At 45.7% G+C, this 23739-nt stretch overlaps 1 protein-coding gene across 6 annotated transcripts in view; it reads left to right on the top strand.

Moving 5' to 3' along the window:
* The window catches only part of IQSEC1 (IQ motif and Sec7 domain ArfGEF 1), a 379222-nt gene that overhangs the window by 225971 nt on the left and 129512 nt on the right, over window positions 1-23739 (top strand). For 3 of the 6 annotated variants that reach the window (XM_036218804.1, XM_036218803.1, XM_036218800.1), the window contains exon 3: window positions 18504-18548. The exons of the other annotated variants lie outside the window; for them this stretch is intronic. In XM_036218804.1, coding sequence (XP_036074697.1) covers window positions 18504-18548 — 45 coding nt within the window. The remainder of the gene's footprint in view (window positions 1-18503; window positions 18549-23739) is intronic. 6 annotated transcript variants of the gene reach the window in all.

The raw sequence follows: 23739 nt of genomic DNA, 5'->3' as shown, positions 1-23739 counted from the left end.
TACACAGCAGGTGAACAAATGGAAGAGCCGGGGTGGCCAGGCAGACCCAGGTGATAGGGACTGCAGTGCTTTGCCCCAGAGCATATCCCAAAGAAGGTTCCAAGCATGTTTCTGTTCCTTTACACTCACACGTGTTCTGCATAGAACTAGAATATGGCCACAGCTCAGCCTCTCATTCTCAGCACTGAGGGTGCCTTGTCTGGCAGCAGGTAGGAGCTCAGCACTTATGGCCTGTGGATAAGACCAGTTTTGTCACCTCCATCAGGAGCCTAAGAGGCATCATTGCCAGGTGCTAAATTCCCACCTGCCCCTCCTCTCTTACCTACACACTGGTTTCTGTTCTCACTCTCCTTTCTCCTTCCACTCAGCACTGTCCCTCAGTCTCTGAGGCCCAGGCACTCCTGGGAGCTCACGGAGCAGGAGAAGAATGCTCCACTCCAGCTCTGCCCCTGCCTTGCTGTGTGACCCTGGGCCGGCATCTTGCCTTCTCTGGACCTGTGACTTCATTTGGAGCCAGAGTGGCAGGGTCAACTCTGCTAAGTTCTCAGTTATGCCGAAACAAACAGAAGACTGTGAGGAGAGGGGCCAGTGGCTACCAGAAGCAAAATCTGAATTTCAAATATTCTAGATCCTTTACACTAACACAGTTTTATCTGTCACTTGTGGCCACCATGGCATCATCATCCACTAATTCATTCACTCAACCCACAGTGGTTACAGGGCTTTGTGCCAGGCCTAGTGGGGCTATAACTACAAATGGGCCAAGTGAACCCCTGCCTGCATGGAGCCAACAGTCTGGAGAAGGGATATAATGAATTAGGCCATAGAGGCCCACCATGCACACGTCCCGCACCCTCCTTTGAGGAGAGTTCACATTGCCACATTTTTGTCCATGCCAGTTCCTCTGCCAGGAAAGTCCTTTACCCGCCTTCCTGAAGACCTCAAGATCCAACTTAAGTTTCTTTCTTGACTCTCCCAGGCAAAGTGGTCCTCTGCTGAGGTCCTGAATCACTGGTCCTTCCCTCTGCCACAGCACAGGCCCCTCTCTTATCACCAGCTACATGTTTCTTTGTCTCCATCCCAGACTGAGAGCTTCTCAGGTGAGGCCCTGCCTTTGTTTCGTGGGATCCCTGCAGCCTCAGCCTGGCCAGGCACCAGTAACCTTTAAAAAAAAATGTGGTAAAATGCATATAACATAAAATTTGCCACTTTAATCATTTTTAAGGGCCCAGTTCGGTGGCATTTGTGCCACCATCACCATCATCCATCTCCAGATCTTTTTCATCTTCTCAAACTCCATACCCATCAAACATTAACTCCTCATCCCTCCTTCTCCCAGCTCCTGCCAACCACCATTCTACTTTCTGTCTCTATGAATTTGACTACTCAAGGGACCTCATATAAATGGAATTGCACAGTATTTGTCCTATTGTGTCTGGCTTATTTCAATGAGCATAATATTTTAAGGTTCATCCACTTTGTAACATGTGTCAGCATTTCCTTCCTTTCTTAAAGCTGAATAATAACCCATGGTATATATAGACCACATTTTTGTCTATCCATTCATCTGCTTATGGACATGGGTTACTTCCACTTCTTGGATATTGTGAATAATGCTGCTATTAATATGTATATGCAAATATCTCTTCAGGTACCTGCTTTCAATTCTTTTAGATATGTAGCCAGAAGTAGGATTTTGGGATCATATGATAATTCTATATTTACCTTTTTTGAGGAACAGCCATACTGTTTTCCACAGCAACTGCACCATTTTACATTCTACCAGCAATGCACAAGGGTTTCAATTTCTCTACATCCTTGCCAACACTTGCCATTTTGTTTTTAGGGTGTTTTTTTGTCTTTTTGTTTTTGTTTGTTTTTACAATAGCAATCCTCATGGTGTGAAGCGGCATCTTATTGTGGTTTTATTTATGTTTTCCTGAATAAAGGCAGGTGTGAGTGATAAAGTTCTGATGGAATACTCAGCCCACAGGACCCCTAGCATTGACTTTGGATGGATGGGCACCTGACAATACCTCTACTGCCTCTGTCCTAGGGCAGAGGTAAGGGGAAAGTGGGTCTCTAGGCTCCCCACTCAGAATCATGTCCTCCAAGACATAAGTAGCTCAGGGAGACCAGTCCTTAGGGATACCTGGCACATAATATGTGCTCGAAAATATTCAGTCATTCCTATAATTGAGAGATAGTTTATTCATATGATACAATTTATCCACGTGGTATAAAAATGTCTGTACACAGTACAAAGTTGCCTCCCTTCCTTTTTATTCCTCTTCCCAGAGGCCACTATTGTGTGCAGTTTCTCTGGAGCAATTCTATACATTTACAAGTGTGCTTTGTTATGGAAGCACCTTGACCAAGTAGTCAGTTAGTTACACAAAGCAGTTTAGTTTCCACTCACTGCTTTATAGTCCTGGATTTGAGCCAATTAAAGGCTCAGTTTGAGGGACATGGTGACCAGCTGGCCTTGAAGGAGGGGAGAGACTCTCTCTGGTGGGAAGCCATGACCCATCTCTTGCAGGGGATCTCCATGAAGGAAACAAAGTCATGACAGGAGAGGGGAGGCTGTTGGGACTGGTCCTGGAGTGTCCCAAGATTAAGACTTTACCAGGCATTTTAGGAACGTGTTCTTTGTGACTTCATCATTGTCACCTTGGCTAACTCCATCCAGATCAATTCTATTGGGCATATTTATTAGCCTGTTGTGCACGCGTCCTGGGCTGGATCTGGGGGAACAGCAGTCCCTACCCAGACACAGGTGGAGTTGCCAGTGTGGGGAGCAAAGGGTGTGTGCCACCGGTTTTCAGCAAGGCCATACTTCTCCCTCGAGGGTCATTAGAGATGTGGGTGGACGTTCTGGGAGGATTCAGGGGGAAGTGTCTGATTGGCAGGGGCCAGGGAAGCTAACACCCTACAGAGTGTGAGGCAGGCCCATACTGCCAAGAACTTGTGAATGTCTTACCAGATATTCATGGAAGTGAAAATCCATATGTAGTTATCTGAGCTTGGGACCTCACTCCAATTCGTATGATTTTAATATACATTTAGTTTTCCAGGAATGCAACTACTCTTATCACAATTGAGGAGAGGTCAGACTTTGACATGTTCAGAGCTCTGCCAAGAGCTTTCATAATTCAGATGATCGCATCATGGATGGCAGTGTTCCTTGTGGTACCCAAGATGCAAGATGTTACCATTGGGGAAAATGGAGTAACGTATAGAGAGGATCTCTCTGTATTATTTTTAACTACTGGTGAGTCTATAATTATCTCAAAATAAAAAGTTTAATTCTAAAAAAGCTGGGAGCAGGTGTTACGTCTGTTGTGCTAGACCCCTGATGACCATGAGACACAAAGGCCCCTGACACCCATTGTCAGTCTCAGGCCTCCTGTGGGAAGCCTCTGGGGTCACCAACCTCTGCTGTCCTCCCCTCCCTGACAATTGAGACCACTTGACCCTTTTTCCCCAAAGATGAATCCCACCAGGGGCACTAGGACAAGTCTTTTCCCCTAAGAAGGACAGCATAAGCTCCTTTTGCTGCCAGCTGGGGTTTGGTTGGCTCCCGGTGATGAGTTTGAGACCCTGGGACAAGGTCTCACCCACTGTCCCCCTACTGGAGCCAGGGCCCAACCCCACCCAGGGACCCCCCCTGGTGGGTCTGCCTGCTTCCCTGTGCTTGCTGACCATCTGCTCCCTCCCGCCCAGCCTCTGCCCAGTGCTACATGAGTGATAATGTAGTCATCTCATTCTTCCCTGTCTCTCAGTCTCCCATTCTTTGCCTCTTGCTCAGCAGCAGGGATTTGGAACAGATGCAAAATGAACATTTCTTGAAAATGGCATTTGAAGACAAAAATGAAAACTAGCCAACTAAAACTAAATGGGTAAGGGAAGCAAGTACATTTGATGAGTTTGTCATCCTGCAAATTGACTATTCAGTGAGTTGGCTTTTGGTAAATTGGTTCATTACAGATTGCAGGAGAGCTGGGACAAGGCTAGTGGAGCTAGGCAATGGGGTCGTAGAGAGACTTGATGCTATATTAGCTTAGGGATCTCGAGGGCCAGACTCACTAGACAGAGCCCAGATGAAGGGTGCTGGCCTTCCCTTCTCTGTTTATCTGATTTCCTGGGGATGAGCTGGTGACACCAGGTCTCCAAGGAACTGGACCTGGAGATACCTCAAGTCTCCAGTCACGTGACCCTGATGTACTGTACTGGCCTGACCTCAGCGAGACAAATCTCTCAATTCTGAAAGGGTCCCATCAGTGCAGCCCCTGAAGCTCAGAGGGTAGCTAATTGTAAAATATTTTATATTCTCCTTTGGCCTTGTTTTTCATCAAGACAGTCCCCAGCATCTGTTTAGAATAGTTAATAAGGGAAGTTTTACATATTTAATCACCATGACCCTCCCTGAAATTTGCAGCCCAAATGTTACAACACTTGCCAGCCCTGAGATAACACAAAGCATTTTCCTTACATTTTCTTTTCATTATCAAATGAGAGAGGCACTGGCTTCACTTAGCCCAGTGGGGATGGCCACGGGCACCTTCTGAGTCCCTCAGATCCCCCACCCTTGGTCGAGCTTCATTCAGTCCCTGACTGCCTCCGGGGCTGCGAAGTGATTGGGGCACCTTGGAGGAGCTCCCTGAGATGGGAGGGACCCAGCAGAAGTGGGGACCAATGTACTGGGGTATTATTCAGGATCTTTTCCAGTCCCTCCCCATGATGCAGGGCCCAGCCACTCTCCAAGAAACTTCTCACATGGAACCCCTTATCTGCCACCTAGTGGCTGTGTGACTTGGGTAGACAGCCTCAGATTCCTTTTCTGTAAATGGGGTCAATAATTTCAATTTTGCAGGATTCATTGAGGTAACAAAGCACATGGTAGATCTGTGCCCTGTAAATATTATTCTCTTCCTTTCATCCCCTGGATTCTCACTACACAGGGATAGGCTTGGGGAACTACTGAGACTGAAGAAACAGGGACATCTGGGAAGGGGAAGGAAGCCAGGTGAGTAGGAAGCCAGGGCCTGAAGGAGTGTATTAAGCAGAAGCCTTTGGGTTGCAAAGGACAGAAACTCAAGTCAGAATGGGTTTTAATGGTTCTCATCAGTTGGGCTTCGGTGCTGCTAAATCAGGGTTCTGACACTCTTATTTCCATCTCCTGCCTGCCTTTCCCCCAGGCCATGTTCCCATATCGGGGCTCTGGTCACCTCAGAACCCTCACATCCCCCACAGGTCATCCCTGCGGCTCATGGCCACTCCTCAAACCATCTCCGTGGCCTAGAGGAGGCGTGTGCTGATTGGCCATCTGCCACTTGGCCACTGCTGGAGCTGGGCAGCTGGTATAAGTCTTACCTGAACCACTGTACTAGGAGTTTAGGAGGGGCTTCAAATATGTGTTTTGTTGGAGAGGGGGCAGTAAGCTGAGACTGGAGACAGTCCACTAAGTATACTTGGAGTTAGAGAACAGCATAGAGTGAGCTAGCAGCCTTAACTCAGTGGTGGACAGATATTCATGGCCACTGTAGCCACAGCTAGGCACTAGGGAAGCAAGCAATTGGCTAGGCAACTAGCCCAACACTCCAGCCCAGAGCCTAAAGGCATTGACTCTGAGTGTGAGGGGCTTTGCTCTGTAGCCAGGAGGAAAGGTTTTACAGCTGATTGTGTCTAGGTAGGTCCACAGCACCCCTGATTCTCAGGATACAGCTACCTACCATCTACCCAGGCTGCCATACTTCCTTATTTCTTTGCCATCTGGGGCCTATAAATAAGAATCCTCTTTTTGCTGTTTCATCTTTCCTCTTTTCCAGTGATATATGCTACAAAAAAAAAAAGACTGCCTAGAGCAATGGGTGTTGCCCAAGAAACTTGTCATCTATTTCAGATTGACTTCACATCCTTTTCACCAACACCTCAGGAAGCTTCCTGAGGGGAGTCTCCCTGAGGAGTAGTTGTGTGGGGAGAGGCAGAGGGAGAATTATGGGCCAGACATGCATGCACTGCTGGTTGCACATCCCTATGTTCCCATCTGTAAAATGGGCCGTTCTCAGTCTCTGAGGCCAGGTTGAGGATGCACAAAGATGACCAAAAACAGCACACAAGGTCCTCAGGTAAGAGCAATTTCTCAGCAATGGCAGGGCCACTGATGCGCTGGGATTCCACAGCTGGAATGAATAGCACCCTCACTTTTGTCCACCACACTTCCCAGTTTACAGAGCACCCTGGAAGCTCTGTAACAGAGTTCAGACTCCCATCAGTAGAAGAAGAGACTGAGGCTCTGGGAGGCACATAGCTTATCTCAAGGACCCCCTAGGCTGAAATAGAATTTAGACCCAAGTAGTCTGGGTCTGGTTCTGGGTCTTGGGATCAGCAATGTGATTCCTGAACCAGGCCTTGCTCTCTCTCAGTGCCCTCTCTCCTATTCTCAAGGCTGCTACCTCCTCTTGGAAACTATGGGTAAGACATCTGCCAACCCCAATGCCTATGAGCTGGACAGATACTGCTCTGGCCACATGAACAGGGCCCCCTCCCTCCCAGCAGCCTTTCTGAGTTGGTCTGAGCTTCTGGCTTTACCTCTTTCTTGTCTTTGTTCCTTAGACATGCCCTTGGCCAGTCATTAAGGCCTCAGACAGATCCCTGTAAGGGAGCTCCAGTCCCATATAGGACATGAGCGCAGAGAGAACAGGGCTCTTCCCAAGGTTGCCCAGCCCATCAGTGGAAAGCCAGAGCATGGAGTCAGGCTTGAGGAAGGCAAGACTGCTTACCCTCTCTCCTGGAGCCATGTCTGTCTGACTGACATTACACAAGTTGTGTGACAGGACACACGTATCTGGGCCAGGCCTTGCCCCTTCCTCCAGCCACAGCCCCTCCTTTCTGTGGCTGACATGACCACATTTTCCCTTTTAGTTCTAGATTTCCCACCAGATTGTCACCTCATGTCCCACCACTGAGTGCCCAGGCCTGGAGCAGTGTTTGGAGACAGTAGCTGCTCCACAACTATCTCCGTACCTACTGAGGGACCAGAGACCCTGGGGTGCTGCACAGAGGAAGTGGCACTTGAGCCAGACCTTAGTGAGAAGCCAGAACCTGACACAGAAAAACCCTCAGTATTTGTTGGGTGACTGAAGGATGTCCAGCTTGAAGTGTGTTTTCTGTCTCTTTCTTTCATCCAGAAGACAGTGTCCAGAGGGCCTCCTGTGCCAGCCCAGGCTGAGTGGGAGGGCATAGTGGGAAAAGCCAGAGAGGGTCTGTTGGGGAGGCCATAGCAGCTAACAGCAAAATGACTAGGGTACCCATTGAAGGATGGCCTAAGGCTAAGGGGTGGTGGGGGAAGCATCGAAACCATCATAGACCTCAGTGGCTTGAGGGTCTGGATGGATGACAGTGCCTTCACCAAAGAGGGTCTCCAGTGTGCAGGCTGCTGATGCAGGGAGATGCATGTGGGACAGCCAGGGCAGAGCTGGGCAGCACCTAGCTTGGCGTTCTGCATATTTTCGTGGGGGGAGGTCAGAGACTGGGATGGATGTGTATTCTTATGCCCAATGAAGATGCTGCCCCTCCAGCCCCCGACTTGGCCCTGAACTCCGTTGGGTGAGGGCACCCGAGGCCTTCTGCCAGAACTGCAGCCGTCTGCCAGGAGAATGCTCCATGTCCCAAGCAGAGGCCAAATATATCAAGAACAGAGCATGGCATCTTGCCACCCCTGATATAGAAGCCCTCACATTGCAGCATTCAGGATGAGCTTCTTTCCTCTCTAGTTCCCTCCTTTCATGAATGGAGCAGGAGGTTTCAAGCTCCTTATTTATCTAGAGACCACTACACTCCTAGATCTAAGGGCTGGGGATCCTCCCTCGCTAAGGCTTCAGGCCCCACTGCAGCTCTCAAGAAAGTGTCCCTGCACAGAGCTTCCTGCTGCAAGCTTGTGTCCCCCAATAGCTGTGCAAATTCAGTTCCCCTTCCTTTCTCTCTTACTCCATCTACTCCCCAGTCCAGTCTGGCCTGCAGTCAAGGATGGTGCCTGGGGGCTGTAACTTACTGTGACTAGACACCAACTCTTTCCCTCTGTGCCCAGCTCACTCCTGTGCAAGGTGAGGGCAATAGCAGTAATTATCCTGGGGTATTTGGAAAAACAGAAGCCACATGCTCAGCTCCCACACACAATATTTTTAACTTTCATTTAACGAAAATGAATCAACACACCCACTTTGAAGGAAGGTGTGGCAAATCTAAATTGAAGAACTTGTGAGTTAAACCTGAGCTGTTCCACAAGGAGTCCCAAACAAGATGAACCAAAGAGGCCCAAGCAAAATTACATCATAATTAAAATGCCAAATGTTAAAGACAAAAAATCTTAAACATAGCAAAAGAAATTCAGTTAGTTACATATAAGGGAGCTCCCATAGGACCATCAGCTGATATGTCAACAGAAACTTTTCAGGCCAGAAGAAAATGGCATAAAACATTCGAAGACATGAAAAACAAAAACCTACAACCAAGACTACTTTACCCAGCAAAGCTATCATTTAGACTCAAAGGAAAAATAAAGAGCTTCTCAGATAAGAAAAAGCTAAAGGGATTCATCACCCTTAAACTAGTATTACAAGAAATGATAAAGGTCTTCTCTAAGTAGAAAAGATCAAAAATCTTTCTTTCTTTCGAGGAAACAAAACAAGTTTCAGTAACAAAGGCACACAATTAGTAAAAGCAGTGGCTCAATCAACTATAAAGCTAGTACGAAGGTTAAAAGATACAAGTAGGAAGAGCATGTATAATTATAACAATAAATTAAGGGATACAAACACACAAAAGGAGTAAAAAAGTGACAAAAATTGTGAGTAAAAATTGTAGTGATTTTGGAATGGCTATGAACTTAAGCAACTATCAACTTTAAATGGGCTGCTATAAACATAGTATGGTAAATGTGAAACACATGGTAACCACAAACCAAATATCTATAAGAGATATACAAGAAATAAAGAGAAAGGAATCCAAGCATAATGCTATGGAAAGTCAAAACGTCTAAGAGAAGAGCACGAGAGAATAAAAAAGGAACAGAGAAGAACTACAAAAATAATCAGAAAACAATTAATAACATGACAATAACTACATACATATTAATAATTACTTTAAATGTAAATGGACTACATGTTTCAATCAAAGGGCATAGAGTGGCTGATGGATTAAAAAACAAGACCCATACATACGCTGTCTCTAAGAGACTCACTTCGGATACACACACACACAGATTGAAAGTAAAAATGGAAAAAGTTTTTCATGCAAATGGAAATGAAAAATAAATCTAGGATAACAATATTTATATCAGAGGAAAAAAGACTTTAAGACAAAGAGGAGCATTTCATAATGATAAAGAGATCAACAAGAAGATATAATTCTTATTAAAATCTGTGCACCCAGTGTAGGAACACCTAAATATATAAATGAAATATTGATGGATATAAAGGGAAAGAACAGTAATACAATAGTACTAGGGATTTTAACAACCCATTGACATCAATATACAGACCATCCAGATAGAAAATAACAAGACAACAGTGGCCTTAACTGACACATTGAACCAGAAAGACTTAATTGATATTTTTAGGACATTTCACCCAAAAGCAGCAGAATATACATTTTTTTCAAGGGCACATGGAACATTTTCCAGACTAGACCACATTAGGCCAGAAAACAAGTCTCAGTAATTTAAGAAGATTGAATCATATCAAAGAACTTGTCCAATCACAATGATACGAAATTAGAAATTAATTACAAGAGAAAACTGAAAAACAAACATATGTAGGCTAAATGACATGCCACCAAACAATGAATAGGTTAAAAATGAGGTCAAAGAAGATATGAAAGTTACCCTTAGACACAATGAAAACACAATGAAAACACAATGACCCCACATCTAAGGGACACAACCAAAACAGTTCTAAGAGGGAAATTCATAGCAATACAGACTTACCTCAAGAAATAAACAAGCAACAAACAAGGTAACTTTACACCAAAAGGAATTTGAAAAAGAAGAACAAAGCTCAATGAGAATAGAAGGAAGGAAATAATAAAGATCAGACTGGAAGTAAACAAAATAGAGACTAAAAACATAGAAAAAAAATCAATGAAACCAAAAGCTGGTTCTTTGAAGAGATAAATGAAATTGATAAACCCGTATCCGAGCTCATCAAGAAAAAAACGAGAACAGATCCAAATAAATAAAATCAGAAATACAAAGGATTATGAGACACTAGTACAAACAATTATATGCCAACAAATTGGACAACCTGGAAAAAATAAATTCATAGAATCACACAATCTTACAAGATTGAATCAGGAAGAAATAGAAAATCTAAACAGACCAATAGCAACTAATGGAGTTGAATCAGTAATCAAAAAACCCCCCACAAACAAAAGACTGGACTAGATGGCTTCACAGGTGAATTTTATCAAGCATTCAGAGAAAAATTAATATCTATCCTTCTCAAACTCTTCCCAAAAAACTGAAGAAAAAGGAAGCCTCCTGAACACATTTAACAAAGCCAGCATTACCTTAACACCAAAGCCAGTTAAAGACACTACAGAAAAAGAAAGACCTGTACAGAAAAAGAAAATTATAAGCCAATATTCCTGATGAACATAGAATAAAAAATCCTCAAGAAAACATTAGCAAACTGAATTCAGCAATATATTAAAAAGATCATATACCATAAACAAGTGGGATTTCTTCCTGGCTTACAAGGTTTGTTCAATATCCACTAATCAATTAATGTTATACACCACACACACACACACACACACACACACACACACACATAAAGGAAGATAAAAATCATATGTTCATATCAATAAATGCAGAAAAAGCATTTGACAGAGTTCAACATCTATTTATGATAACAACAGCAAAGTGGGAATAGAGGGAACATAACTCAACATAATAAAGGCCACATATGACAAACCCACAGCTAATATTATACTCAATGGTGAAAAAGCTAAAAGTATTTTTTTTTAAGATCAAGAAGACAAGGATGTCCACTTTCACCAATATTCTTCAACATAGTATTGGAAGTCCTGGCCACAGCAGTCAGACAAGAAAAAGTAATAAAAGGCATTCAAATTATAAAGAAAGAAATAAAACAATCATCATTTGCAGATGACATGATACTATATAGAGAGAACGCTACAGATTCCACTAAAAAATCTATTAGAACTAATAAATGAATTCAGTAAAGTAGCAGGTTACAAAATTAATATTCAGAAATCAGTTGCATTTTTATACACCAATAACGATTTGTCAGAAAGAGAAATTAAGAAATTTACAATTGCATCAAAAAGAATAAAATACCTAGGAGTAAATTTATCCAAGGAGGTAAAAGACCTGTACTCATAGAAGTATTTCATAAAATACTGAAGAAAGAAATTGAAGAAGACACAAATAAATGGAAGGCTATGCCGTACTCATGGATAGAAAGAATTAATATAATTAGAATGTTCATACTACCCAAAGCAATCCACAGATTCAATGCAATCCTTATCAAAATAGCAATGCCATTTTTCAAAGAACTAGAACAAATAATCCTAATATGTATATGGAACCACAAAAAAAAATCCTGAATAATCAAAGCAATCTTGAGAAAGAATGAAATTGAAGCTACCTGATATCAAACTATACTCCAAGTCTATAGTAATCAAAATGGTGTGGCACTGGCATAAAAACAGATTAGAGAGCCCAGAAATACACCCACACCTGTATGATCAATTAATCTATGGCAAAGAAGGCAAGACTATAAAATGTAGTACAGATAGTCTCTTTAATAAATAGTGTTGGGAAAACTAGACAGATATATGCAAAATAATGAAATTAGATCACTGTCTTACACCATATACAGAAATAAACTCAATATGGATTAAATATAAGACCTGAAACCATAAAACTACTAGAATAAAACATAGGCAGTAAACTCTCTGACATTGTTCTTAGTAATACATTTTTGGATATGTCTCCTCTGGCATGGGAAACAAAATCAATAAACAAATGGACTACATCAAACTGAAAATCTTTTACACAGTGAAGGAAACCATCAACAGAACAAAAAGATAACCTACTGAATGGGAGAAGATATTCACTAATGATATATCTTGGAAAGATTAACATCTAAAATACATAAGGAATTCATACAACTTAACACCAAAAAAAAAAAAAAGTAATACAATTCAGTTAAAAAATGGGCAGAGGACCTGAGTAGATGTTTGTCTAAGGAGGATATACAGATGGCCAATCGGCATATGAAAAGATGCTCAAAATCACTAATCATCAAGGAAATGAAAATTAAAACCACAATGAGCTATCACCTCATACCCGTTAGAATGGTACCATCAATAGAACAACAAAAAGAAAATGTTGGTAGGGTGTAGAGGAAAGGGAACTCATGTACTTTTGGTGGGATATAAATTGGTGCACCTACTATTTTAAACAGTATAGAGGTTTCTCAGAAAACTAAAATTAGAACTACCATATGATCCAGCAATTACACTTCTGGATATTTAGCTGAAGAAATCCAAAACAGTAGTTTGAAAAGATATATGCACACTTGTCTGATGGTGAAGCAAATATATAGTGGCCACCATAATAAGAAAGTATTTTGGACTAACAAAAAAGGCAGGCAACTTCATACAATATAACAAAATTTATTGTAGGGTAAATTACCTGCAAGAATAGGATTGGAGCGGACAGCAACCTAGCAATCTGCACAGATATTCCCTGTGACCAGATAGTAGTTACCATAAATGTTTTATAGTATAGCTAAAGTACTAATGATCGACAAGAAAAAGGGACAGAAAATGCTGTCCATGCCAGGAACCATATCTTCTGGTGGTCTTCTGATGGATGATTGCTTATAGTTGGCGCCAACACCAGTTTGATATTTATCTCAATTTTCATGCCATTCTGGCCATTGCTGACAAGAATCTTTATGGTTATATTGTGTAACTTTAAAGAACATAGACAGTCATTAACTATAAGGCTTTGGTATGCTGACCAAGAATAGTTAGGTTAGTCAGAGTTCACAGCATAAAAAACTTGAACTAAAAGAATCAGGGGTACAAAGATGGAGTCAATCTTATTCACATCAACATTTATACACACCCCTGTGTTCATTGCAGCATTATTCACCATAGCCAAGATAAGTGTCCATTGATAGATGAATGGATAAAAAAAGATGTAGTATATATACAGTGGAATATCATTCAGTCATAAAAAATGAAATCTTGCCATTTGCAACAACAAATGACCTAGAGGGTTTCAAGCTAAGTGAAACATCAGAGAAAGACAAATAATATGATTTCATTTGTATGTAAAATCTAAAAAACAAAATACATGAACAAACAAAACAGAAATAAACTCATTGATACAGAGAACAAATTGATAGTTGTCAGATGGGAGTGGGGTATGTAGGTCAGCCAGGGATAATCGCCTTCATATGTCAGGTGATGGGGGCCCCGGGCTGGCAGGTAGGGCTGCTTGGGTCCCAGAGTCAGGACAGGAAGGCTGAGAATGGTAAGCAGGAGCCTAATGTGGCCTTCTAAGGGTAGAGTCCAGAAGTCTGAGCAGGACAGCCCTGATGTGAGCTAGGAGGCATCACCTCACATCTGTCTGGTTTACTAGCCTGGCAAGTGGTAAGGATCATGGACCCAGCACTTAACATAGAGTAGGCAAAGGACCCTTGCCTTCATCTCTGCCCAAATAGGGAAATTTCTGGAGCCCTAAGAATGCCCAAATACTCACTTCCACAGTCAAACCTCTTGTGTCAGCATCATGCGTATCAGGGGCCGTATAAACATTCCCTCCCTGTAATCCAGAAATTCCAGGAATGGGTCCTAAAGAAACATTGGTGGCTTTACACAGGGACTGTATTGAGGGGACAGCTCCACACCCTTGTTTACAAGGGAGACAGGAGATGAAGCCAAACCCAAGCACGCCGGGATTCCAAGCAGCTGTCAAAAGAGTGACTGTGATGTGGAGGAATATTTGAAGATCTAAAAACACTCAAGAGAAGTGTTAAGTGGGGTGTTGGCACATATTTTATAGAACAGAGTATATTTTTATGTAACCAAAAATCATATATAGGCCTAGTCACAGGCACACATTTAGAGAAGAGCCTGGCCAAAAAATATCCTCAAATATTAATACTAGTTAATCTCTAGGGAGTTAGGGTGGTGGATAATTTTATTTTCCTTGCTATGCACTGCTGTTATTTTCTACAGTTGATACAGTGAATATGTATTACTTATTTAATAAAAGAGAGAGAGACAGTGAAACAAAGAGGTGTGTGGCCTTCCCTGCCCATTTGGAAATTGAGATAGATTCCACAAATAACCTTATTTTGGGGCCTGTGACAGTCTGGAGCCACCTTGCCTCTGGCTCTCTCCCGGGTCATGCCCTCACCTCAGACACAATCTTTAGCTATCCACTGCTTTCTACAAACAAGCCCTGTGGGCTTTGAGCTGACTCTCTGGGGTGGGGACTACTAGGAGGGATCCCATCACATGCCACACAACCACCAGCGCCTCCCTTCTTCCCATTCTGTCCCTGCTCTCTATATTTTCTTCCCATTTATTGTCAGGAACAAACAAGGCTATACTCTGGCTCAGTACACCTGTGACAGTCTCGTTCCCACCTTGGGGCTCTCCAGGTATTCCTTCCAGAAAGCGCAGAGTGCCAGGAATTCTTACAGCAGCAAATGTGTGCTTTTTAAAATTGCACCAAGCTACACATGCAATAAAATTACATAGAGACATGAACGTATGCGTGCACACACACATTCACATGCTGTGTAACTGGTGAAACCTGAATAAGCTTGTTGGACTGTACCAACGTTGGTTTCCTGGTTTGGATGGTGGACTATAGTCATGCAAGATGTTATCATTGAGGGAAGCTGGAGAGGAGTGCATGGGACCTCTTTGTACTTTTTATTTTTCAACTTCCTACAAATATGGTTATTTCAAAGTAAAGACTTAAAAACAACAAAAAACAAGATGCAGGAACATACGCCCTGGGTTGGGGCCCAGGCGTTAGTATTTCTTAAAGCACTCCATGTGTCTACCATGTAGCCAGGGAGAGAAACACTGACCACTCTTCTCATTCATATTCAATAGAGAGAAACTGAAGCTAGAGAAAGGAAGGGATTTTCCCAAGGCCACACATCTACTACAGGAGGAAGGAATGACTGCCCTTGGCCTTGGTTTTGCCTGCTGCTTCAGGTTGGGGCTGGAGGCTGGGGCTGAATGGGGGCAGGGGGTTGTTTTTAATGTTTTATTGTAAATTTTTATTGAATAGTGTCCAGTTTGTTGAACTGTCACAAACTAAACACACTTGTGTAACCAGTTGTACCCTAAAACAGAAGATGACTAGTTCCCCAGGATCCTGACTTCTTATAGTACAGAAGAGTTTCTCCTGTTCTTGAACTTTGGATATATGGTTGAGTGCTGGTTAGAACCTGTGCCAGGGAACAAGACAGGAGCAGTTAGTTCATTCTGAAAGAAAAGGAAGTGGTCTCCCCAGGAGCCTGATAAAATAGAGCTGGGGCAGGGGAGGTGGAGTCTGAGAGAGCATTTAGAGAAAGAACTGTCTGCAGGGCGGTCACCTTGTCCAGAATGGGCTGGTTGTTTCTTGAGCCTGTACTGAAAGCCAGAGGAGGAGCTGGAGCTCCACCAAGCTGACCAAGAGCTCTGTGTTCACAGGCCTGGTCCAGGGTCCCTCAAAGATCCTGGGGTCCCTGAGCAGGGAGAGATGAAACAGCTCCAGCAGGAGGTATAAAGAAAAGAATTTAGACTTAGGGCTGAACAAGTCATCTCTCAGAGCCCCAGTTTCCGCATATATAAAATGAGGATTTTATATTATGTGAATAAAACAAGTTTCTATTAAAATAGAAATAGGAATATTTAATTTGTATGCTGTCGTATCATACATTAATACAATCCGTATTGTTTATGTAATATAATATAAGCTATATTGAATACTGTATTAATCTTTTAAATTTTATACTAGTCATAGCTGCCATTTATGCAATTCTGACACTATTCTAGGTGCTTTAAATGTAGTAACCTGTTTAATTTTTCCAAACACTACAAATGAGGTACAGAGAGGTTCATTAACTTGCCCAAGGTTACACAGCTAGTATGTAGCAAAGCTGGAATCTGAACTCTGGCCCATTTGGCTCTACAGCTCATGTCTTAAATTTTAAGCTTTAACATCTCAATATATACTATTATATATAATAATAATAGTTATGTAAGTAACTCAAATAATACGTGCACAAGTACTTTCTGATTCACAGAACACTTTTTGTGGGCAATATCTCATGGCAATATCTGGACTGGGAAGGAGGGAAGGTGTGCCTGGCCAGCCCTGCCCTGTCCCCTTTTGTGAAAATAGTCACCCATCCGGAGTGGGCCCAGGACAGTGAACAGTGCAGGAAGGTGACTGAAGGACATCCCGATGCCACCCCTCCCGTCTTCTTTTCTTTTTGATCTTTTCCAAGACCTATTGACATAGGCAGTTGCTGAGCCTACAATGTGTGGGCACCTGGGGTTGCACCCTGGCTCCAAGGGAGGCAAGCTCATCTGCAGCCTCTTTAGCTGGGCCTGGAGAAGGGGAAGGTGGCTGGGTCAGAGCTTGGTTCTGCTGAACGTGGGAGTCTGGCAACAAGCCATGCTTTAGTTGGACAGGAAGTAGCAGAATAGCAGGTCATTGTGGGGACATGGAAGGAGGGGTCTCCATCAAGACTCTAGTGAGGTTAAGTAGGGAAACTGAGGCTTAAGCTCAGATGACCCATGTCAGGCACCCAGCGTTGACTCAAAATGGCAAAGCCCATGGTGCCAAGCACAGGCCACATAAAGCAAGTGCCCTGACCTCTGAAGTGTTGAGGTAGGGGAGAGCGTGCAGGGCAGCTACAGCGGGGAGGGGCAGCGTCCCATGGGAGAAGACAGCAGAGCGTCAGAAGAGAGGTATAGTCGCCTCCAAGAGTGTTCTGTGTTGCACAGCTGCTCCCTAGAGGGGAAAGGATAAGCAGTGCTGGGGTAATCAGGCCTCTGCTTAGTGGAAGGCACCCCCCAGGCCCATAGGCTTAGGATACTGGGTGTGCTGCCAGGCATAGCAAACAGAAGCTCTTTTTTGTCCACAGTTATTCCAGATACATTATTTGCCTCTATGAGTGATTTACTGTTACTTATTCCCTTTTTATAAATGAGGAAACCGAGGCAAAGGGAGATGAAGGGACTTAACATCACCATGACTAATTGAGGGTGGAGTGGGATCTGGCCCCCAGTGGGGCTGGTTTCAGGCCCAGATCCAGAAATAGGTACAGAGTCTCTCAACAGGGGCTCTGGGTTCTCAGGCATGGAGGTGGTGGGCCCTGCCCGTAACCTGTAAGGACTCCAGGGCTTCTTTGGGGAAGAAGCATGGTTGTCTCAAGCCAAACACACCTGAATCACAATCCTCACCCACTTCTCAGAGCTGTTAGACCCAACCATAATACTTCTTCTCTGAGCCTCAGTTTTCTTACCCATGAAGGGAAAAAGGGAGCACTCCCTCCTCTCTTCTGACTGCACTTAACATCTCTGGCCCACAGTTTATAGGGGATAGGATCAAAGGAGGCATCATCACAGCCATGACTGGTCCTCACTGCGGGGCCAGCAGTGACCAGGACACATGAGGCCCTGTCTTTGGGGAGGAGGCACTAGTGGGAAGACAGGCAGTGAACAAGCAAACAGACGAATGGCTCCGAAAGAGATAAAATTGAGTGGTAGAGTGAGAGTATTGAAGGGCTTGGGGATGCTGCTATAGATAGGGAAGGCCTCTGTGAGTTGAAAAGTGATTGTCAAATGTGGCGATTGGGAGCACAGTGTTCCATGCAGAAGGAACAGAAGGGCCCTGGGCTGGGAATGAGGTTGGCATGTTGAAGGAACAGCCAGAGAGCCAGGGTGGTGGGTAGGGAGTAAAGTGAGAGGAGAGTAAAGAGTCAGGGGACAGCTCACACATGGGAAGGGGTTGTCTGTAGCGGAGGAACTCATGGGCAGAGCTGTTGGCTGGCAGGCCCAGGCTTCAGTTGGGTTCAGGCTATATCCCAAGGTGGGGCATTCAGCTATGACTACAAAGACTTTGTCTGAGAGACTCCCTGTGGGACTTTGGACCTCGGCTTCCCCATTGAAAAGAGAGCAGTTGGATTTGATGTTGCCAAGAATCCCCTGTGATTGAGCCCCCTGAACTGTGTATGGGTTAGAGAAAGGGCAGCTTCTTGGCTGACTTGTTGGAGGGAAAGAAAGCACATGGTTTCCTGCATGTGGGGGCAAAATGCTTTTTCACGGCTGCCAACATACCCCAGGACCTGTCCTGGGACCACCCAATGTGGTCTGAGCTGGCATGGCCCCAGGGGTATTTGTTGTGTAAAGGGACATCAGTAACCCTTTCTCATTCACTTTTGCTACCTCAGGAGCTCCCTGGAGACTGGAAGCAGCCTCTCCACTGACCACTGCAGATACCGTTGTCCCCTCTCCTCCGGAGCCCTTTAGGAACCACTGGGGCCATGCTTTCCATCTGTACCTATGATAGGCCCCAAGCAGCCATCAGGGGAAATTAGCCCCACCCTTTGGCCCTAAAATTCCCCAGGGACCAGAGGTGCTGCTGACATGTCCTCTGAAAGCAAGGACAGCTAAGAGTGGTCCCCTGAGACCAGGACTCAGCTGAAGGTCCCTAACACACAAGGGGTCAATTCGACATTCCCAAATACCAAGGTTCAGCCAAAGATCTCTTGAGACCAGAGCTCAGCAGAAGGTCCTATGAGGAATAGGGCTCAACTGATAGTTCTTCTGAAATCCCAGGCTGAAATCCCAAAGGGGTGGCCTAGAGCAGCCCAAATGGGAAGCCCATGGATTCTATTGGTTTTCTGACTGTATTTGGTGGAAGCAGTGGTTGTCTGAGGGTCTCTGTCCTCATGTGCCTTTTACCTTGATGCTTCCATAAGATGTCTTCAGAAGCACACATTCTCTGTTTTTACAAGAAAGGATTAGAGACTGCAGCATAGAGGAAGGCCCCTGGATGGAAGCAACAGGTCTCTGCTCAGTCTAGTGGGCAGGAAAGACAAGTAACAGGCAGCTGGTCTTGGAGTAGGGCTGGCACAAGGGCCAGGCCAGTGCAGTGGTGTGAATCAAGGAGGTGGGGACATCTGCACTACATTGCAGAGGTGACTAGAAGTTGTCTGGGGGTGGGAGGTGAGGGGCCCACAGGAAAAGGAGTACTTCATGAGGACCTGTGAAGAGTGGACATGACCAGTGCATGGAGAACAAAGAGCACGGGAGGCAGAGGGTCATAGAGATCAACTCCGAACCCCTGAGGCTGCATCAGGCTATAGGCAGGAGCAAGGGAGTGGCCATTGGGGCACTATTTCCCTGAGCCAGCTCAAGGCTGGAGAATAGAGAGCTAGCTTGTACACACATGTGCCCACACACATGTGCTCACATTCTCATGTAAGCCTGTACGTGGACACTCCACAGCCACATATAATAATAGTAGTTGTGTATGTTTGATGAAAGCTGGCAGTGTGCCACTTCTACACAACTACATAATACGACTGAAATTGTTAACTCATTTTATAGAAGTCACTGTTCGGGATTCTCACCCATGTGCGTACACCTCCTCATACCACTACTCCTTGTATAGTCATTGCTCAATCACATATACACATAGACTCCAGAACATATGCACACTCCTTTCCTCACTCAGTCAGACTCTTGTACCATCAGTCTTACACATGGGCTCATATACCCAGGCACCCCTGCTTGGCTGGCCCAGGGTGCCCAGCAGATGTGTGAGTGTCCATAGCAGGATGGGCTGGGCCCAGGGTGAAAGGTTCATAAACTTCTAAAAATAGCTGAGCCCCTGGCTTCTCTGAAACCACCCACACTGCAGACAGCAGTCCTTTCTGCCAGCTGGGCAGTATGTGCCCTGCTCAGAACCAAGCTGGGGAAGGCTCTGGACTAAAGAGAGGGTAGTGGGTGTCTTTTCCTAGAATATCTGTGTACTTGGTAGGAGCTGTCACAAGTCCCCGGCCCCCTATCAGCTCTCACCAGACAGGGCAGGTGGTCATGGTCAGGGAGTAGCCATAGTAACCACCATCCCTCAAGGCTGGGCACACCTCATCTTACAGCCAATGACCCAGTGCCATCTCAGCACTGGAGGACAGGGCTAGGGGCAGAGCAGAGACAGCAGGACTCCTAGGCTCTGCCTCTTCCTCTCCTTTATTCAGCCATTGTTTCCTGAGGTGCAGGTCACTGAGGATGCATGGTGAACAGTACTGCTGCCTTTGTAGTTACTCTGTCAAGCAGGGGGACAGGCAGCAAACCACAAAGGAATCAGTTTTAAATATAATGTGTCAGTTGATGGTAAGTGCTATGAAGAAAACTCAATCAGGGGTAGAAAGTGATGGGAGGACAATCAGGGAAAGCCTCTAAGGAGGCATCAGTTAACCAGACAGCAGAAGGGAAGGGGGATGAGCCACGTGACTGCCTGGAGGAAGAACATCCAGGCCCTGGGGACAGCCAGTGCAGAGGTCCTGAGGTGAAGCATGCTTGGCCTGTTTGAGTAGTAGCAAAGAGACAGGTGCTAGATGGGATCTGTCCCCATCCCTATAATCTTGCCATCACATGTGTCCTAACTTCCAACCTCTCCAGCTCTGCCTTGGGACATAGACAGAGCTGGTCCGCATGTTTCCATTTCATAGATGAAGAAAACAGATCCAGAGACTAGAAGAGTTCTGGTGCCAGACCCAGGACTAGGGCCCAGGGCCCCCACATAACTCCTTCCAGCACCACCTGGTCTGTATGCTTTGCGGCTTGAGGGGGCCTCTGAGAAACCCAGCCCTTGAGCTTTGGGGGAGGCAGTACCACATGGTCAGGCCCCTCCTCCGGAGGTCCTGGAGGCCCTGTTCACAGCTTGGGAATTCAGAAACAAAGGTCTCAGCCATTAATTGCCTCTTTTCAAAGACACAGCCAGCTTCCTCTGCCACGATCGTGACAGGGAAGTTAATGTCCTAATTGGGGGAGAGGGATGGGGTGGCACTTTAGGGTGGCTGGCCCAGCCTGCGCTACCTTGGCAAATAAGCTCATCACCTTTGGCAGATGACTGCTGTTGTCCTCCTTCTCCACTGCCCTATAGTTTGCAGCCTAGTTATTGGGTGGCTCATCTCGCCCCAGTGTGGGGCATCCTGTGTCTAGCCTGGGCTCATTCCAATGATGCTGGGCCTGCCCTTTCCCCTCATTGAGCTTCATGCTCCCAGTTGTATAAAGGTTGCTTGGAACAGGACATTTTGAAAGCCTTTCCTGTTCTAGCCATCCACAACAGGGCATTTCCAAGGGAAAATTACTTTCTAGAGCAGGGTTTCTCAGCCTCAGTACTACTGACATTTGAGCCTGGATTATTCTTTGTGGTGGGGGCCATCCTGTGCACGTAGGATGTTTACCAGCATCTAAATGTCACTAGAGGCCAGAAGCAGCTCCCTCTCCAGTTGTGACAACCTACAATTTCTCTAGACATCGCCAATCGTGACCTGGCAGGGAGCGGGTGGTAAATGGCCCCTGGTTGAGAACCTCTGCTCTAGAAACAGCATGTTTGCCATGAAAGACTGAGAAAATACCTTCTCAAGGCCAGTAACTTTAATCTTTGGCTTTGCCCGAGGTCGGAGCTGGAATCAGGCCACCTGGTTCCTCACCAACCCTTGGAAGCCATTGCTCACCTCCCACCCGAGGCCCAATTCTCCTGGACATCATCCCTCACACATGAGGATGTGTTTTTTTTTTTTGAGCCTCTGTTTCCCCATCTGTGGGCAGGGCAGGGTTAGCAAGGCTTCCTCATACAGATGCAATGGGACCACAGTTTTGTCAATGATGTGGAGCAAAAAAGGGACCCGAAGTAGTAGAGAATGCTCTAAGGCACTTTTATTCTGCTATCCAACATTCTCGTTCCTTCAAAAAATGGTGACTAGGCACCTTGGGTGGGCCAGGCATTGTGCTGAGCTTGGGGATGGGCCATGAAAAGAGAGATGTGAGCTCTGCCTGGAAATGTTTGTGCTGCAGTTGTGGGGGTGAAGGCAGGGAAAAGGCAGTAAACAAGTAAATAAACAGGATCATTTTAGAGGATGGCATATCCAGTGGGGAAAATCAGATGGGGTGGGGATGAAAAGGGCCCATAAAGTCAGGAAAGGCTCTGAAGAGATGTTGAGATACAGTCTGATGGGTGATACTGGGAGGACCTCTCTGGCAGAGGGACTGCAAGGGAGGCCTGAAAAGGTATAATGAATTAGAGGACACAAAGGGGGCCAGGGTCTGGGTGTTGGGCGCCTCAAAAAGGTCAGACATTTAGCAGGAGCCAGGTCACAGAGGGCCAGTTAATGGATCAGGACTTTGTTCTTTATTCTGAGAGCAGCAGAGGGCCACATGACGGTGTGGAGCATAAATGTGATATTTTAAGGTCCCTGAAGCTGACATATAGGGAATGGTAAGAGGGCCACCAGAATGGAAGCTGGGGACCTACCAGGATGAACAGGGGACAGGAGCTGGCCCCAGCTATTCTGCTCCATCATCTGTGACTTCCAGGTCCTTGGGTCCACGGTCCCACCCATTTCCTGTGAGGTTCCCCTGTCTCTGCCCAACAATCCCCCTCGCTGTCCACAGCCCTCAGCCCAACAGTTCCCCTCCCTCCCTTGCTAGCATCAGGAGTCCCCTCCTGGCAGCCAATGAGAGGCTGCCATTGAGGTTCCATTTTAGATTTTATCAGTGTGTCTCTGTCACCCGGGCAACCACGCAGGGCAGCACTGTCAGTCTTTCTCTGCTGCCTTTCAGAGCAGAGCTGCTCCCACCCACACCATGTGGCTACATGGTGAGTTTTTGCTCATGCGGTCTGAACCGGGATTCCATCAAATGTAACTGGCAGACAAGGCTGCATTTGTCTGTCATCTTACCCTCTCCCTGCTTTACCCCCTGGGTCTTTCTGGCCTCAGCCACTCAAGGCCAGAGAGGTGAGTGGGCAACTGCCCAGCCAGGTGCTCACGCAGCCACCAGGACCCCTAGGGCCTGGTTAAAAGAAGGGCCTTACAGAGCTGCTGTCAGGAGCTCCAGCATCCAGGACTCCCAAGATGATGGGCCAGGGGCCCCCACAACTTGGCACAGCCAGAGCTCCCTCAATTTGCCCCAAAGATCCCCAGAGGATCCCCAGGAATGCACCAGCCTCTAGAGACAGCAGCAGTCCGAGACTGCTTGGGAGAGCCGCGTGAACGAGCCGCTGGCTTTTGTGTGTGCTGCTCTTTGTATTGGAGGCGTGTGCTGTAGGAGCTGGCTGGCCAGGGCTGGGCCATGTGAGTGGGGCCTCCGTGGCAGGGACCAGGGCAGGCCAAAGCGGCTAGCCCCTCAACTTGCATCAGCCCCTCTCCAAGTCTCAGCAGAGGCACCTCGATGTTCTGGTGGCTCGAGACTGAAAGGTGAAAATGCTCAAGTTCAAGGCCTTTTGCCTGGATTACTGGCAGTTCCTGTGCCTGCAGCCGCTGCATGGAGTCTATAAAAGGTATGTAGACCCTTTGGGGAAGATCTCCACCATTAAGGCTAAGGGAAGGTTCACCTTGAGCCTACTGACTGCAGGGCCTCTTCATCTTGGCACAGGGTTCCTGCTACTGGCTAAGA

Source organism: Rousettus aegyptiacus, unplaced genomic scaffold (assembly GCF_014176215.1).
Source record: "Rousettus aegyptiacus isolate mRouAeg1 unplaced genomic scaffold, mRouAeg1.p scaffold_m13_p_4, whole genome shotgun sequence".
In the NCBI taxonomy this organism is placed as follows: Eukaryota; Metazoa; Chordata; class Mammalia; order Chiroptera; family Pteropodidae; genus Rousettus; species Rousettus aegyptiacus.
This window is presented reverse-complemented; position numbering and strand designations above follow the sequence as displayed.